The sequence below is a fragment of the Salvelinus fontinalis genome, chromosome 18 (genome assembly GCF_029448725.1).
Source record: "Salvelinus fontinalis isolate EN_2023a chromosome 18, ASM2944872v1, whole genome shotgun sequence".
Taxonomy (NCBI): domain Eukaryota; kingdom Metazoa; phylum Chordata; class Actinopteri; order Salmoniformes; family Salmonidae; genus Salvelinus; species Salvelinus fontinalis.
Genome location: NC_074682.1, coordinates 22,585,746 through 22,603,390, shown reverse-complemented (window position 1 = coordinate 22,603,390; position 17,645 = coordinate 22,585,746). Strand labels below are relative to the sequence as shown.

The 17,645-nt window shown below is 39.5% G+C and overlaps 1 protein-coding gene across 1 annotated transcript in view; it reads right to left on the bottom strand.

Annotated features, from left to right (window-relative positions):
- Positions 1 to 304: 304 nt before the first annotated feature.
- LOC129815163 (leucine-rich repeat-containing protein 38-like) overlaps positions 305 to 17,645 on the bottom strand; it is a 33,750-nt gene continuing 16,409 nt past the window's right edge. The window contains exon 2 of the mRNA XM_055868646.1: positions 305 to 8,343. Coding sequence (XP_055724621.1) covers positions 8,096 to 8,343 — 248 coding nt within the window. The 3' untranslated portion in view covers positions 305 to 8,095. The remainder of the gene's footprint in view (positions 8,344 to 17,645) is intronic.

Below are 17,645 nucleotides of genomic sequence, written 5' to 3'. Positions count from 1 at the left end.
AGGAAATTGACCCTCTACTAGCCCATTATCATCACAAGTTTAGTCTGTGAAAGTTAAGGTGGAGCAGTGAGTTGAGAGTGGATTTAGTTGACCAAAGTCAGATGCTGCCTCTTCCTTCACCTCTCTGTGGAGTGTGGGATGCCGCATTCAATCTATTTTTGTATATTGCTGTGTACGATGATCGCAACAGGGGAAGAGTGTGCACCTCATTTAGGGTGTTATAGAAGAGTGTGTGAGATTGTGTGCATGTATGCCTGTGAGTGTGTGTGTATGCCTACTGAAAAAGGGAAAAAACAACACATAATTATTTCAAAAATGCACTTTCTCAAGTGTTTTTCTTTTACTAAACATTGACACACACATGTACATTATACATCCTGCTTTGACAATGACGTTCATAGCTTTTGCTGTTGGAATTGCAATTTAGCAAACAAAATATTCTGAGAACATAATTTTCCTAAATGCTGCCAACTGAAACATTCCGATTGCATATAGCCTACCATCAGATGTACAGCTGTATTACACATTTTACTGCATATGCCATTTGAGGAGTGACTAATTACCAGGTAACAATGTATTGATGCATGTAAAAGAATAAGATGATGTCCAGTTCATGCAAATGCGAATGATTTATGTACATAACACAAGATTACACAGCCTGAGAGAAAAATGTAATGACATGATCAAAATAGTATGCCCTTACGTGTGAAGGCTTACAGGTCTGGTAACATTACAAATACAGAAGAAGCCTAACTGATTTTCTCTCGTATGGTTTTGACAGTTTTGACACTGACAAACCAATGATACAATCTTTATGACATGGATTCACACAACTCACACCTTTCAAATGTTTGCAAACATGCAAATGGTTTAAACAGCCTTGAACCCTCAACTTTTTCAACATTAAGTGGAGTGACATCTCATTTTATGTCGAGACAAACACATAGGAGAGTATCCATTGATGACATGTTCTTCAAGGTTATAAAACCATTGTTAAGGTGAACTGGCACAGACAGCCAGGAGACCTCCCATGTGATATGTGAAAACACAGTAGAGTTGCATCCCATAAACTTTAATATAAAAATATACATATGAATCTGGAAAGCAGAATTGAAAACTAGGGTTACATGCTTCTTTGTTTGTATCTAATAATAAATTCATTAACTTACAAATAATCAAAATAATTAAATAAACGACATGCTGAAAATTGCTCCAAGCTAACAAAAATATTTGTTATGAATTTCACTGTAACTACATAGTAGTTAGAAGAAATCTGCTGTACTTACAAGGTGTATTTCTGTGGCTCTTAGGACCTCAACTTCCAATATTCTAAGGATTCATGTAAGATATATCTGGTATTGCACATTGTTACTTATTCATGGTAAAAAAGCAATACCTTTCACATTGCCCACTGTGGTGGTGGTGGATGATTAGTCAGGATAATTAATTGCCTTTATATTGAATGTGATGAATGACAAACATGCTTGACAATTAACAGATTGCTATTATCGGTACTTCATACACCAGGCTATGTTCATAGGAAACTTCCTAAACAGACATATTGGTAACACATATCTATGTTATGCTACACGGCGTGTGATGGACATATACCAGGTTATCAGAAACAAACTATAATAAGCAATTCATGTAGCTGTCTATCCTATGCAGTGTTGCCCAAAAAATGTATGAACTTCATCTTCCCTGCAGTCCTTGGCAACCAACACTAATGATAGGAGACATCATATTCAGAGGATGAAAAACTATCATCTAAGGGCTGTAATATGAACTAGAATCTTCCTAGAATATATTCTACTGATCAACCTATCCCATTGAAAAAATAAATACATATTCAGTACATAATCAACAACCAAAGGCGGTATCTGAGAGCTCTTAAGTGTATATTTTATATGACTTCTCTGTGCTTAAACTGTATGGGGCACATTGATTCCAATCAGTGTGCAAAGCTGTTATCCAGTCAAAGGGTGGCTACTTTGAATAATCTAAAATCAAAAATATATTTTGACTTGTTTAACAATTATTTTGCTTACTACATGATTCCATATGTGTTATTTGATAGTTTTGATGTCTTCACTATTATTCTACAATGTGGAAAATAGTAAATATAAAGACAAACCCTGGAATGAGTACGTGTGTCTAAACTTTTGACCGGTACATAAGAATTCAGACTCTTTGCTATGACTCTCGAAATTGAGTTCAGGTGCATCCTGTTTCCATTGATCATCCTTGAGATTTTTCTACAACTTGATTGGAGTCCACCTGTAGTAAATTCAATTGATTGGACTGGATTTGGAAAGTCACACACCTGTCTATATAAGGTCCCACAGTTGACAGAGCATGTCAGAGCAAAAACCAAGCCATTAGGTCGAAGGAATTGTCTGTAGAGCTCAGAGACAGGATTGTGTCGAGGCACAGATCTGGGGAATGGTATCAAAAAAAGTATACAGCATTGAAGGTCCCCAAAAACACAGTGGCCTCTCTCATTCTTAAATGGAAGAAATTTGGAACCACAAAGACTCTTCCTACCTAGAGCTCTTCCGGCCAAACTGAGCAATCAGGGAAGAATGGTCTTGGTCAGGGAGGTGACCAAGAACCCGATGGTCACTCTGACTGAGTTCCTCTGTGGAGATGGGAGAAACTTCTAGAAGGACAACCATCTCTGCAGCACTCCACCAATCAGGTCTTTATGGTAGAGTGGCCAGACGGAAGCCACTCCTCAGTAAAAGACACATGACAGCATACTTGGAGTTTGCTAAAAGCCCTCTAAAGGACTCTCAGAACATGAGAAACAAAATTCTCTGGTCTGATTAAACCAAGATTAAACACTGGCCTGAATGCCAAGAGTCACGTCTGGAGGAAACATGGTAACATCCCTACAGTGAAGCATGTTGGTGGCGGCATCATGCTGTGGGGACGTTTTTCATAGGTAGGGACTGGGAGACTAGTCATGATCGAGGGGAAGATGAACAGAGCAAAGTACAGAGAGATATTGATGAAAACTTGCTCCAGCTCGCTCAGGATATCAGACTGGGGTGAAGGTTCACCTTCCAACAGGACAACGACCCTAAGCACACAGCCAAGACAATGCAGGAGTGGCTTCGGGACAAGTCTCCTTGAATATCCTTGAGTGGCCCAGCCAGAGCACGGACTTGAACCTGATCAACCATCTCTGGTGAGACCTGAAATAGCTGTACAGCATCACTCCCCATCCAACCAGACAAAGCTTGAGAGGATCTGCGGAGAAGAATGGGAGAAACTCCCCATATACAGGTGTGCCAAGCTTGTAGTCTCATACCCAAGAAGACTTCAGGCTGTAATTGCTGCCAAAATAGCTTCAACAAAGTACTGAGTAAAGGGTCTGAATACTTATGTAAATGTAATGTTTCAGAAAGATGGCCAGCATCCCGTAGTCACCTCTTCACTGTTGATGTTGAGACTGGTGTTTTGCGGGTACTATTTAATGAAGCTGCCAGTTGAGGACCTTTGAGTTGTCTGTTTCTCAAACTAGACACTGTAATCTCCTTGTCCTCTTACTTAGTTGTGCACCGGGGCCTCCCACTCCTCTTTCTATTCTGATTAGAGCCGGTTTGCGCTGTTCTTTGAAGGGAGTAATACACCACGTTTACCAGATCTTCAGTTTCTTGGCAATTTCTCACATGGAATAGCCTTAATTTCTCAGCACAAGAATAGACTAACAAGTTTCAGAAGAAAGTCCTTTGTTTCTGTCCTTTTTGAGCCTGTAATCGAACCCACAAATGCTGATGCTCCAGATACTCAACTAGTATAAAGAAGGCCAGTTTTATTGCTTCTTTAATCAGAACAACAGTTTTCAGCTGTGCTAACATAATTGCAAATGGGTTTTCTAATGATCAATTAGCCTTTTAAAATGACAAACTTGGATTAGCTAATATAACGTGCCATTGGATCACAGGAGTGATGGTTGCTGATAATGTAGATATGTAGATATTCCATAAAAAATATGCTGTTTCCAGCTACAATAGTCATTTACAACATTAACAATGTCTACGCTGTATTTCTGATCAATTTGATGTTATTTTATCGGACCAGAAAATTGCTTTTCTTTCAAAAACAAGGACATTTCAAAGTGACCCCAAACTTTTGAACGGTAGTGTATATTAGTACCAGTCAAAGGTATGGACACATCTACTGATTCAAGGGTTTTTCTTCATTTTTACTATTTTCTACATTATAAAATAATACTGAAGACAGTAAACCTTTGAAATAACACTTATGGAATTATGTAGTAACCAACAAAAGTGTTAAACAGATTCTTCAAAGTAGCCACCCTTTGCCTTGATGACAGCTTTGCACCCTCTTGACATTCTCTCAACTAGCTTCATGAGGTAGTCACCTGGAATGCATTTCAATTTACAGGTGTGCCTTGTTATAAGTTCATTTGCTGGATTTCTTTCTTTCTTAATGTGTTTGAGCCAATCAGTTGTGTTGTGACAAAGTAGGGGTGGTACACAGAAGATAAACTGTTTGGTAAAAGGCAAAGTCCATAGTATGGCAAGAACAGCTCAAAAAGGGAAAGAGAAACAACAGCCCATCATTACTTTAAGACATGAACGTCAGTCAATCTGGAAAATTAAGAACTTTAAAAGTTTCTTCCAGTGCAGTCGCAAAAACCTTCAGGCGCTATGATGAAACTGGCTCTCATGAGAACCGCCACAGGAAAAGAAGACCCAGAGTTACCTCTGCTGCGGAGGACAAGTTCATTAGAGTTAACAGAGGTTGGACCCAGGTGCAGAGAAGAGACCAGACAAGGAATCAGTGATTAAAGATAAACATAAATACTTTACTGAGAAACAGTAGCCACAGGATCACAGTACACTGGGAGAAAAAAAACAAATACTATGTCTCGAAAACTCACTCAGGAAACAAAAGCACATGGTAAACAATTCAATCTTCTGTCAAGAGGAACGGAAAACACACCTCTTTTAAAGGGGAAATCATAATGAGTAAAAAAGCGCACCGAAGTGGCAAAATTGTCTCTAGGATGGTCTCTGCTGCCCTCTGTTGACAAGTTGAACCATGACAATTGCAGCCCAAATAAATGCTTCACAGAGTTCAAGTAACAGACACTGTGTGAATCAGGCCTTCATGGTTGATTTGCTGCAAAGAAACCACTACTAAAGGACACCAATAAGAAGAAGAGACTTGCTTGGGCCAAGAAACACGAGCAATGTACATTAGACCGGTCTGTCCTTTGGTCTGATGAGTCCAAATTTGAGATTTTTGGTTTGAACCGCCATATCTTTGTGAGATGCAGAGTAGGTGAACGGATGATCTCCGCATGTGTAATTCCCACCATGAAGCATGGAGGAGGAGGTGTGATGGTGTGGGTGTGCTTTGCTGGTGACACTCTGTTTTATTTAGAATTAAAGACACACTTAACCAATTATGGCTACCACAGCATTCTGCAGCAATACGCCATCCCATCTGGTTTACGCATAGTGTTACTATCATTTGTTTTTCAACAGGACAATGAACCAAAAGACCCCTCCAGGCTGTGTAAGGGATATTTGACCAAGAAGGAGAGTGATGGAGTGCTGCATCAGGCCTCCACAATCACCCGTCCTCGAACCAATTGAGATGGTTTGGGATGAGTGTAGGAAAAGCAGCCAACAAGTGCTCAGCATATGTTGGAACTCCTTCAATACTGTTGGAAAAGCATTCCTCCTGAAGCTGGTTGAGAGAATGCCAAGAGTATGCAAAGCTGTCAAAGGCAAAGGTTGGCTACTTTGAAGAATCTCAAATATAAATATGTTTTGATTTGTTAAACACTTTTTTGGTTACAACATGATTCCATATGTTATTTCATAGTTTTGATGTCTTCCCTATTATTCTACAGTGTAGAAAATAGTAAAAATAAAGAAAAACCCTTGAATGAGTACATGGGTCCAAACTTTTTACTGGTACTGTATATAATGTAATTTTTCTTGGCATTTGAGGGAACACCAATAGCTGGAATGATCATTTTGAATAAGCAAGCTATCCAAGGTTTGAGGCAATTTGCAATCTGCATGGAGACCATATATAAGTGATTTTACAATTACATTGATAAAATGTAATTTGGTTATACTGCAGAATCCATTTAAAGACCAACTCTACTACACTGTACACAACATAATCCACATGGAAGTTCCTAATACCAATTTCCTCTACACCTAATCTTTGGCAGATATAGGTAACACTAGTCCACTCTGTGAAGTTATGGGCCAAAATCAGGTACAATGGTCACCATTTAAAGTGCAGTATTTGACACATCAATCCTATTTAATTCTCATTGTTTATGAGAATATATGCATGGAATTTTACACAATTCACAATCTCAATCTAGGGAACATTTATCCTCTTTGTCTAACATTTTGCTTACTATATTTCCATCGACACAGGCATTTGTGGATATATACTGTATATACAACCATTTGTAGTGTCACGTTCAGACCTTAGTTCCTTTGTTATGTCTTTATTTAAGTTTGGTCAGGGCGTGAGTTGGGGTGGGCATTCTATGTTGTTTTGTCTATGTTTTGTTCTATTGTCCTTTTCTATGTGTTTGGCCTAGTATGGTTCTCAATCAGAGGCAGGTGTCAGTGGTTGTCTTTGATTGGGAGCCATATTTAGGTAGCCTGTTTTTCATTGTGTTTTGTGGGTGATTATTTTCTGTGTAGTGGATGTCACCTTACAGAACTGTTGCGTTTCGTTCTCCTTTGATATTTTGTTTAGTGTTCTATGTTTAATAAATATAATGATGAACACTTACCACGCTGCGCTTTGGTCCTCACCTCATTCCAACGACGAGCGTTACATGTAGACCTTTACTTCGGAGTCGATCTGCATGTGTCAGATTCATTATATTGTCCATCACAGCACACCCCTCTTACTCAGGCTGCTGCCCTGAATCACTATTGCATGCTGCAACAGCAAAGCCATTTTTGTAGAACGCTAGCTAACTTGTGAAGCAATCTCAGAATAAAACATGTTGAAAACCTCCTTGAGAAGGGAGGACACTCCATATAGTGTATCATGTGTTTTACATGGCTGGCAGTCTAAGTACTAAGGCCCTGGTTCAATATGACACATACAGTATCCTCCTCCAAACGTTTTCACTTGCTCAGTGCATTCATTTTGGGCTTTAAGAGCCTGCTGCTACTTATAGCTAGCGTTGTTAATACATTTCACAATGATTCACAGTTTGATGACTCTGTATAAACATCTTTAAGATGTCAAAATGTCAAACCTAAAATGTAAATAGTTTTCCTGTAAAGTCTGTATTATTTGCTTTTCTCTTCTGTTCATCCACTGTTGATTGGAGATGTTTCGTCAAAAAATGCATGTCTTTGTTTGAGTCTGGGCACTGAAAAGCTAACTGCAAAGCATGCAATTCTTTCTAAACATTGTATTGATATTTTTTCTACATCTTGGTGTTCCTATGGAATCATCAGCCACCAATGAATTTGTGTGTATAACAGAGCTATACAGTATGTTTTCAAAGAGCAACCACAGTACACTCTTGGAATTAGTGGAGACTTGAGTAACCCTGGAGATAACCCAAGGATCTCCAAGGAACGCTTGGAGTTCCTCAAGAAACCATTGACGGTCAATGGTGCATATTTGCACCTTTGGTTAGTTGAGACGTTCTTGGAGGAACCTTTAATGTTTCCTTGTTCCTCAAGGAACCTTTTTGAACTGGAAAGGTTCCCCCTCTGTGGCAATTTTTAGAACCCCAAAAAGTTATTCCAGACTTTTCTATTTCTAAGAGTGTATACTGTCAACAGCACAGACAGAGAGCATTGTATATTCTGTCTCTGACTATAATTCATACTGGGACATGTTTATATATTTTTCACAACTAGAGAGAACAATATCTCCTGCAGTATCAGGGCTTTTATAAAACCCCACAATCCACTGCAAAATGTGCCACTAAAACAGTCTATCCCTCTCCCAGTTCTCCACCACTGTGAGGCGGCAAGTTGTTGTTGGGCAGCAGCCTGGTCTCACGGTTGAGCCAGATGAAGTGTCAGTTCAGGCGTGCTCTGGGACACAGTCAGTCTCACTCCTCACTCTCCTCCTCATCTCCCTTAGAGGTTTTGCTTGTGCGCTGGAAACAGTGGACAATGGAGGCCAGGAAAAAGCTGGTCATGATGGCCACTACGGACACAGAGATGCCGGAGAAGATGATGATAAGTAAGTCTGTTAAGGTAAGGGTGATCTGGCACTCCCGGAAGCTGTCCTGTGAGAGCTGGCTCAGGGACACCTGTCTGCCGTCCATGGGTAGTGAACACTCTATGCCCTCCACTCCTACAAGGGGACAAAGAAGAGGGATATGTTTAGGACCAGACAGAAAACCCAACAATAGAGCCCCCATTATCATTATCATTATGTAAAACAAACTGTCCCTCTGGCAGAAACTATTATTAACCTTCACAAATAACATCAACTCTCGAGATTTTGGCCTCCAGATGCAATCATTTTTTCTTATTCCAAGACATTTAAAGTAAAGAAGATGTCTTCTTTACTAAATGGAATGTCTGGATTATTTTCAAATTCTATGAATTATGATCCTTGAGGTTAAATAGAAGTCAATTAACCAGATAAATCACTTGGCATAACCTCTGGTTTTTATTTACAGCATTGCTGGAACAGCCAGAAGATCTTCATCTTGGTCGCAACAATAGACAAACACATTGTGCTTAAACTAATAACACACACATTATTGTATTTTTCTTGTTTATATTGCATACATAATTTAAACATTCACAGTGTAGGTTGGAAAAAGTATGTGAACCCCTAGGCTAAAGACTTTTCCAAAAGTTAATTGGAGTCAGGTGTCAGATAACCTGGAGTCCAATCAATGAGATGAGATTGGAGATGTTGGTTAGAGCTGCCCTGCCCTATGAAAAGCACTCACTCACAAAATTTGAGTTTGCTATTCACAATAAGCATTGCCTGATTTGAACCATGCCTCGAACAAAGCGATCTCAGAAGACTTAAGATTAAGAATTATTGACTTGCATAAAGCTGGAAAGGGTTACAAAAGTATTTCTTAACCTGTTGAGGATGAGGGCGCTGTTGTGACTATTTATGCTAATCGTGTAATTTTTGAAACGGCTTCCCACAAAATTCTTGATCGTACAATATGCATATTATTATTATTATTGGATAGAAAACAGTCTATAGTTTCTATAGGAGTTGAAATTTTGTCTCTAAGTGGAACAGAGGCCATTCTACAGCAATTTCCCTGAATTTTGGCCACTTTTCTGGAGTCAGTTAAAAGGGCACTGTTATTGCTATGAGTATACGGACACTGCTTACGTCTTCCCCTGGATGCCTTTACGTGATGACGATTTGAATGGGGTCGATTGCGCGTTCACAGGCACTACAAATTAAAAAACCCTGTAGGTAGGAGCTCCTTTGCAGCTGCGTAATGCGCGTGGAGGACATCGACCTGCTATTTTTCCAAGCGTTAGTTTAGCCTGTTATATTTTTCCGGTCATGTTTTTACTCGTTATAGGAGTTAAAAACATCATAAGGTAGTTAATTTAAAGCGTTTTATAGCAATTTATATCCGTTTAGTGCGATTTTGGGACATTTATTTCTTTAACGCTGTGAATAGCTGGGCACGCTTCCAGTTCATCCCGAACGCAGTTGGCATTTCCACATGGCAAGAGGACAGCTTTCCACCAAAAGACGATTACTCCCAAGAAAGGATCCTTTGCCCAAGATACTGATGGAAGAACAGCTCAAAGTAGGACATTTTTATTATGATAAATCGTGTTTCTGTCGAAAAATTTTAGTGGCTTAGGACGCCATGTTTTTTGACGTAGCTTCGCTTGGCGCAAACTGTATTGAAAAGTAAGGATAAATAAAAAAATGTAATAACGCAATTGTATTAAGAATTAAATTGTCTATCAATCCCTGTCCACCCTATATTTTTTAGTCACGTTTATGAGTATTTATGTATAAGAGTAGATCACTGTCTAAGTGGCGCAAGGACATTTTCTGACCAGCTGAGCTACATTTCACATTGTCTAACCATGATTTTGGTGGCTAAATATAAACATTTTCGATCAAACTCTATATGGATTGTGTAATATGATGTTACAGGAGTGTCATCTGAAGAATTCTGAGAAGGTTAGTGAAAAAAATAATATATTTTGGCGATGTTGACTTTTATCGCTCACTTTGGCTAGAATCAATGCTGGGCTGCTATGTGCTATGTGCTATGCTAATATAACGATTTATTGTGTTTTCGCTGTAAGACACTTAGAAAATCTGAAATATTGTCTGTATTCACAGGATCTGTGTCTTCGATTCGTGTATGCTGTGTATTTTTACGAAATGTTTGATGATTAGTAAGTAGGTAAACACGTTGCTCTAAGTAGTTTTTCTATTCCATTTGTGACGGTGGGTGCAATTGTAACCTATGCCATCTACCTGAAATATGCACTTTTTTCTAACAAAACCTATCCCATACCATAAATATGTTATCAGACTGTCATCTAATGAGTTTTTTTCTTGGTTAGGGGCTATAAATATCTTAGTTTAGCCGAATTGGTGATAGCTACTGGTGTTGGTGGACAAATAAAAGATGGTGGATTATGCTAATGTGTTTTTAGGTAATAGATGTACATCTTTACATATTGTGTCTTCCCTGTAAAACATTTTAAAAATCGGACATGTTGGCTGGATTCACAAGATCTGTGTCTTTCATTAGCTGTATTGGACTTTAATGTGTGAAAGTTAAATATTTTAAAAAAATATTTTTTTTGAATTTCGCGGCTCTGCCTTTTCAGTGGGGGGGGGGGGGGGGGGAGTGCTGCTAGCGGCACCCTCATCCTAGACAGGTTAAAGCCTTGATGTTCATCAGTCCACAGTAAGACAAATTGTCCAAACATTGAGAAAGTTCAGCACTGTTGCTACTCTCCCTAGAGCCAAGTGCAGAATGTTCAATGAGGTTAAGAAGACTCCTAGTGTCAGCTAAAGACTTACATTAATCTCTGGAACACGCTAACATCTCTGTTGACGAGTCTACGATACGTGAAACACTTAACAAGAATGGTGTTCATGGGGGGACACCATGGAAGAAGCCACTGCTGTCTAAAAAAACATTGCTGCATGTCTGAAGTTCGCAAAATAGCACCTGGATTTTCCACAGCGCTTCTGGCAAAATATTGTGTGAACAGATTAAACTAAAGTTGAGTTGTTTGGAAGGAACACACAACACTATGTGCGGAGAAAAAAAGGCACAGCACACCAACATCAAAACCTCATCCCAACTGTAAAGTATGGTGGATGGAGCATGATGGTTTGAGGCTGCTTTGCTGCCTCAGGGCCTGGACAGCTTGCTATCATCGACAGAAAAATTAATTCCTAAGTTTATCAAGACATTTTGCAGGAGAATGTAAGGCTATCTGTCTGCTAATTGAAGCTCAACATAAGTTGGGTGACGCAACAGGACAATGACCCAAAACACAGAAGTAAATCAACAACAGAATGCTCCAGAAGAAAATACATCATCTGGAGTGGCCCAGTCAGAGTCCTGACCTCAAATCAATTTAAAATGCTGTGTCATGACCTTGAGAGTGGTTCACAAAATAAATCCTAAAAATATTGCTGAACTCAAACAGTTTTGTAAAGAGGAATGTCCAAAATTCCTCCTGACCGTTGTGCACGTCTGATCTGCAACTACAGAAAACGTTTGGTTGAGATAATTGCTGCCAAAGGAGGGTCAACCAGTTATTAAATCCAAGAATTCACATACGTTTTCCACCATACACTGTGAATGTTTACACGGTGTGTTCAATAAAGACATGAAACCATATAATTGTTTGTGTGTTATTAGTTTAAGCAGACTGTTTTTGTCTATTGTTGTGAAGATGAAGATCAGATCAAATTGTATACCAATTTATGCAGAAATCCAGATAATTCCAAAGGGTTCACATACTTTTTCTTGCCACTGTACCTACTATAATAGCAATGATATACAATAAGAATAATGATAAAACAAGTTCCAAAATTGCATCCTACCTGAATAACGAGTTCCACAGTAGCCTGCATTTAGTAATTTGTGTGGTATTAAAAAATATTCTGCTACTGTCTTCTATCATGTAAATGATGTAGAATTGCATGAAAGGCTTTTATAAAAGGCACATTTTTTACCAGCCCTACAACAACAAAAACCCCATGTGTGGAATTCCTATAAACTTGTCTGCTCAACTGTATGCCACTATGCAAATGGATCCCCAACTCAAAACATCTTCCTGTGGCTGTGATGACAAGACAACACATTGTGGATTTCAAGGTTAGTTTTCACTCACCATTCATTTTAAGGGAAGAACAAACCATTGGTCTTTTTCCATTGTAACGTCATTAGTCTTAAGTCTGAGTCCCAAGGTTACACGAGCTGTGGATCATCGCATCACTGAACCAATTTGTTAACAGTGAGTAAATATTTAAAGTGCCATTGACATGCCCTGTGCTGTGCTGATGGGATAAGATTACGTGAGACGAGAGAGCTGGCTAGTTTACAGGCTGTAGTAGTTCCACTGATTCTACCTCCGCAAATGGAAGGCTTTTAGCTATGCGCTATGTGAGAGAGATTTTCAGGTGGCTTGGCTCCCAAAACTGAACAGATTAAAATGCTATAATGTATTTTGGCAACTTCAAACAACCTTATCATACTACAGTATGCACTTACAATGCAGGATTTCATTGCCAGCTGAGTTAAAACTGCCTTCGTTTTTTCTTATGCTGTCTAGAATAGCAATGCAAAGTAATGAACAACAAGCCTCTTGACAATTGTTGCTGCAATAATGTTGGTTGACAAAACTATGTTGTTAAACAGCTGATTAATTGGCCTAATTAGCCTATGTATTGTGTGCTAAATTACAATCATGTTTGTTTATGAAGGAGCTGATCGTGGACTACAGGAGACTGCAGAGAGAGCACGCCCCCATCCACACTGACAGGGCCGCAGTGAAGAAGGTCAAAAGCTTCAAGCTCCTCAACGTGCACGTCACTGAGGACATAAATTGTCCTCAGTGACGTGCCTCAGGAGGCTGGAGAAATTTGGCTTGGCTCCTAAGACCGTCTCAAACTTCTACAGATGTACCATCGATAGCATTCTGTTGGGCTGTATCACCGCCTGGTATGGCAACTGCACCGCCCGCAACCACAGGGCTCTCCAGAGGGAAATCTACAGCACCCGGTGTCACAGGAAGGCCAAGACAATCATCAAGGACCTCAGCCACCTAAGCCACAACCTGTTCACCCCGCTACAATCTAGAAGGCAGAGACCGTACATGTGCATCAAAGCTGGGACCCGAGACTGATAAACAGCTTCTACCTCCATCAGAATGTTAAACATTCATCACTAGCCGGGCCTCCACCCAGTACCCTGCCCTGAACCTTAGACACTGTTACTAGCCGGCCTCCACCCAGTACCCTGCCTGGAACCTTAGACACTGTCACTAGCCGGCTTCCACCCAGTACCCTGCCCGGAACCTTAGACACTGTCACTAGCCGGCCTCCACCCAGTACCCTAACCGGAACCTTAGACACTGTCACTAGCCGGCCTCCACCCAGTACCCTGCCCGGAACTCTAGACACTGTTACTAGCCGGCCTCCACCCGGTACCCTGCCTGGAACTTTAGACACTGTTACTAGCCGGCCTCCACCCAGTATCCTGCCCGGAACTTTAGACACTGTTACTAGCCGGCTACCACCCGGTAGCTAGTGCGATTGAGTGCGATTGAGATTGCGTCATCTGTGGATCTGTTGGGGCGGTATGCGAATTGGAGTGGGTCTAGGGTATCTGGGAGGATGCTGTTGATGTGAGTTACAGCTTTAGGCACATCTACCCAAAATATTTAACTTTTTATGGCTGCAGGGGCAGTATTGAGTAGCTCTGATAAAAGGTGCCCATTTCAAACGGCCTCGTACTCAATTCTTGCTCGTACAATATGCATATTATTATTACTATTGGATAGAAAACACTCTCTAGTTTCTAAAACCGTTTGAATTATATCTGTGAGTCAAACAGAACTCATTTGGCACAAACTTCCTGACCAGGAAGTGGAAAGTCTGAAATCGATGCTCTGTTCTACTTCCTGCCTATACATGGGCATGATACGTATTAGTATACGTGCACTTCATACACCTTCCCCTGGATGTCAAGAGGCGGTGAGAGAAGAAATTTCGTGTTTATCTTGGTCTGAAGTGGAATACAAGCTCTTTGTATGACGTGTCCGCCCATTTCCTGTTTTCTGGAGAGCGCGAAAGGGGACTTGGATTTGCCTTCTGTTTAGCTGCCGTTATAGGCGACTAATATCTCCGGCTTTGATTTTATTTGATACATGTGACCATATCATCGTAAAGTATGTTTTTTCAATATAGTTTCATCAGATTATTGAACATTTTTCGGGAGTTTTGCCGTGTTCCGTTCTCTTCCGTTTGTTGACATGGAGAGCTTCGAGCCACTTGGCAAGTGCGCTTGCTAATTCAAGAGGGAAAATGAACGTTCTAAATCCAAACAACGATTGTTCTTGACAAAGGACACCGTGTCCAACATTATGATGGAAGATCACCAAAAGTAAGAAACATTTTATGATGCTATTTCATATATCTGTCGTGCATGTGAACTAGTCGCCGGCGCCCAACTTTGGGGTACTCAGCTATACCGAAGCTGGATGTCGTAATGAAGTTATTTTTTTGAATTCTAACACTGCGATTTCATTTAGAGCTAATGGATCTATCATTTCCTATACAATATATATTTTTTAGTTATGTTTATGAATAGCTATTTGGTCAGAATATGTGTGTCAGAAAACGTGTCAGAAAAATATCGTTGCTGTTTAGACGTTGTGGAAAAAGTAGCTAAGATAGCAACATGTATAACCACTGATTTCAGCTCTAAAAATGCACATTTTCGAACAAAACATAAGTGTATGTATAACCTGATGTTATAGGACTGTCATCTGATAAAGAATATCAAGGTTAGTCAAAAATTATATATCCTTTGCTGGTTTGTTACGATCGCTAACTTTTACTGCTGGGAAATGGCATGTCTTTCTGGCTATTGTGGTAAGCTAATATAACGCTATATTGTGTTTTCGCTGTAAAACACTTAATAAATCGGAAATATTGTCTGGAATCACAAGATGCCTGTCTTTCATTTGCTGTACACTATGTATTTTTCAGAAATGTTTTATGATGAGTAATTAGGTATTTGACGTTGGTGTCTGTAATTATTCTGTCTGCTTTCGGTGCAATTTCTGATTGTAGCTGCAATGTAAACTATGACTTATACCTGAAATATGCAAATTTTTCGAACAAAACATAGATTTATTGTATAACATGTTATAAGACTGTCATCTGATGAAGTTGTTTGTTGGTTAGTTTGGTTGGTTCTTGGTTAGTTAGGTTGGCTTTGTGCATGCTACCTGTGCTGTGAAAAATGTCTGTCCTTTTTTTGTATTTGGTGGTGAGCTAACATAAATATACATGCTGTTTTCACTGTAAAACATTTTAAAAATCGGACATGTTGGCTGGATTCACAAGATGTGTACCTTTCATTTGCTGTATTGGACTTGTTAATGTGTGAAAGTTAAATATTTAAAAAATATATATTTTGAATTTCGCGCCCTGCACTTGAGCTGGCTGTTGTCATAAGTGTACCGAAGTCGGGCTTGCAGCCATAAGAAGTTTTAACCTTTTAGTTACTTTACCCAAAATATCATGGCATTAGTGCAAGTCAAAATGTATGACATTTGTGAACATCTAAATCAACATTTTGGCCATTTATTCAGCGTGTCCACCCTATCGACAAGGATACGTTGTTTTTGACAAAATTACTCTTGTAATTTGTAATTTGTATTTTTTTAACGTATTTTAGGAAGTGTGTAGGTCGCATTCTTTATTGTACAGCTATGAAAGTTATATATTTAGAACAACCTGTTCCATAAGAATCCAGTGTCATGTCTGTGTAGTGAGCAAGTCAACCTAAAGAGCTGCTTTTCTAAGGACCGCCCCTTTGACGTGAAGTAGCAGAGATGACAAAATTGATTGTAATGACGCAGCCAACCACTAGAGGGGGCCATAGACACGTTTGTTCGACAGAGAGGCCTCATTTTATCAGTAATTACCGGTATATCTATCGTCTGAAATCGGCCACTGTAGTCTTAACCTGTCTAGGATGAGGGTGCCGCTAGCGGCACTCCCCCCTCACCCCCACTGAAAAGGCAGAGCCGCGAAATTCAAAAAAAATTTTTTTTTTAAATATTTAACTTTCACACATTAAAGTCCAATAGAGCTAATGAAAGACACAGATCTTGTGAATCCAGCCAACATGTCCGATTTTTAAAATGTTTTACAGGGAAGACACAATATGTAAAGATGTAAATCTATTACCTAAAAACACATTAGCATAATCCACCATCTTTTATTTGTCCACCAACACCAGTAGCTATCACCAATTCGGCTAAACTAAGATATTTATAGCCCCTAACCAAGAAAAAAAACTCAGATGACAGTCTGATAACATATTTATGGTATGGGATAGGTTTTGTTAGAAAAATGTGCATATTTCAGGTAGATGGCATAGGTTACAATTGCACCCACCGTCACAAATGGACTAGAATAACTACATAGAGCAACGTGTTTACCTACTTACTAATCATCAAACATTTCGTAAAAATACACAGCATACACTAATCGAAAGACACAGATCCTGTGAATACAGACAATATTTCAGATTTTCTAAGTGTCTTACAGCGAAAACACAATAAATCGTTATATTAGCATAGCACATAGCACATAGCAGCCCAGCATTGATTCTAGCCAAAGTGAGCGATAACGTCAACATCGCCAAAATATATTATTTTTTTCACTAACCTTCTCAGAATTCTTCAGATGACACCCCTGTAACATCACATTACAACATACATATACAGTTTGTTCGAAAATGTGCATATTTAGCCACCAAAATCATGGTTAGACAATGTGAAATGTAGCCCAGCTGGTGAGAAAATGTCCGTGCGCCATATTAGACAGTGATCTACTCTTATACATAAATACTCATAAACGTGACAAAAAAATATAGGGTGGACAGGGATTGATAGACAATTTAATTCTTAATACAATCGCGGAATTACATTTTTTAAATTATCCTTACTTTTCAATACAGTTTGCGCCAAGCGAAGCTACGTCAAAAAACATGGCGTCCTAAGCCACTAACATTTTTCGACAGAAACACGATTTATCATAATAAAAATGTCCTACTTTGAGCTGTTCTTCCATCAGTATCTTGGGCAAAGGATCCTTTCTTGGGTCTAATCGTCTTTTGGTGGAAAGCTGTCCTCTTGCCATGTGGAAATGCCAACTGCGTTCGGGATGAACTGGAAGCGTGCCCAGCCATTCACAGCGTTTCAGAAATAAATGTCCCAAAATCGCACTAAACGGATATAAATTGCTATAAAACGCTTTAAATTAACTACCTTATGATGTTTTTAACTCCTATAACGAGACCAGAGTAATATTACTCCCTCCACTAATGCTTGGAACAGGTGCGGGTCGGTGTCCTCTAGGCGCATGACGCAGCTCCA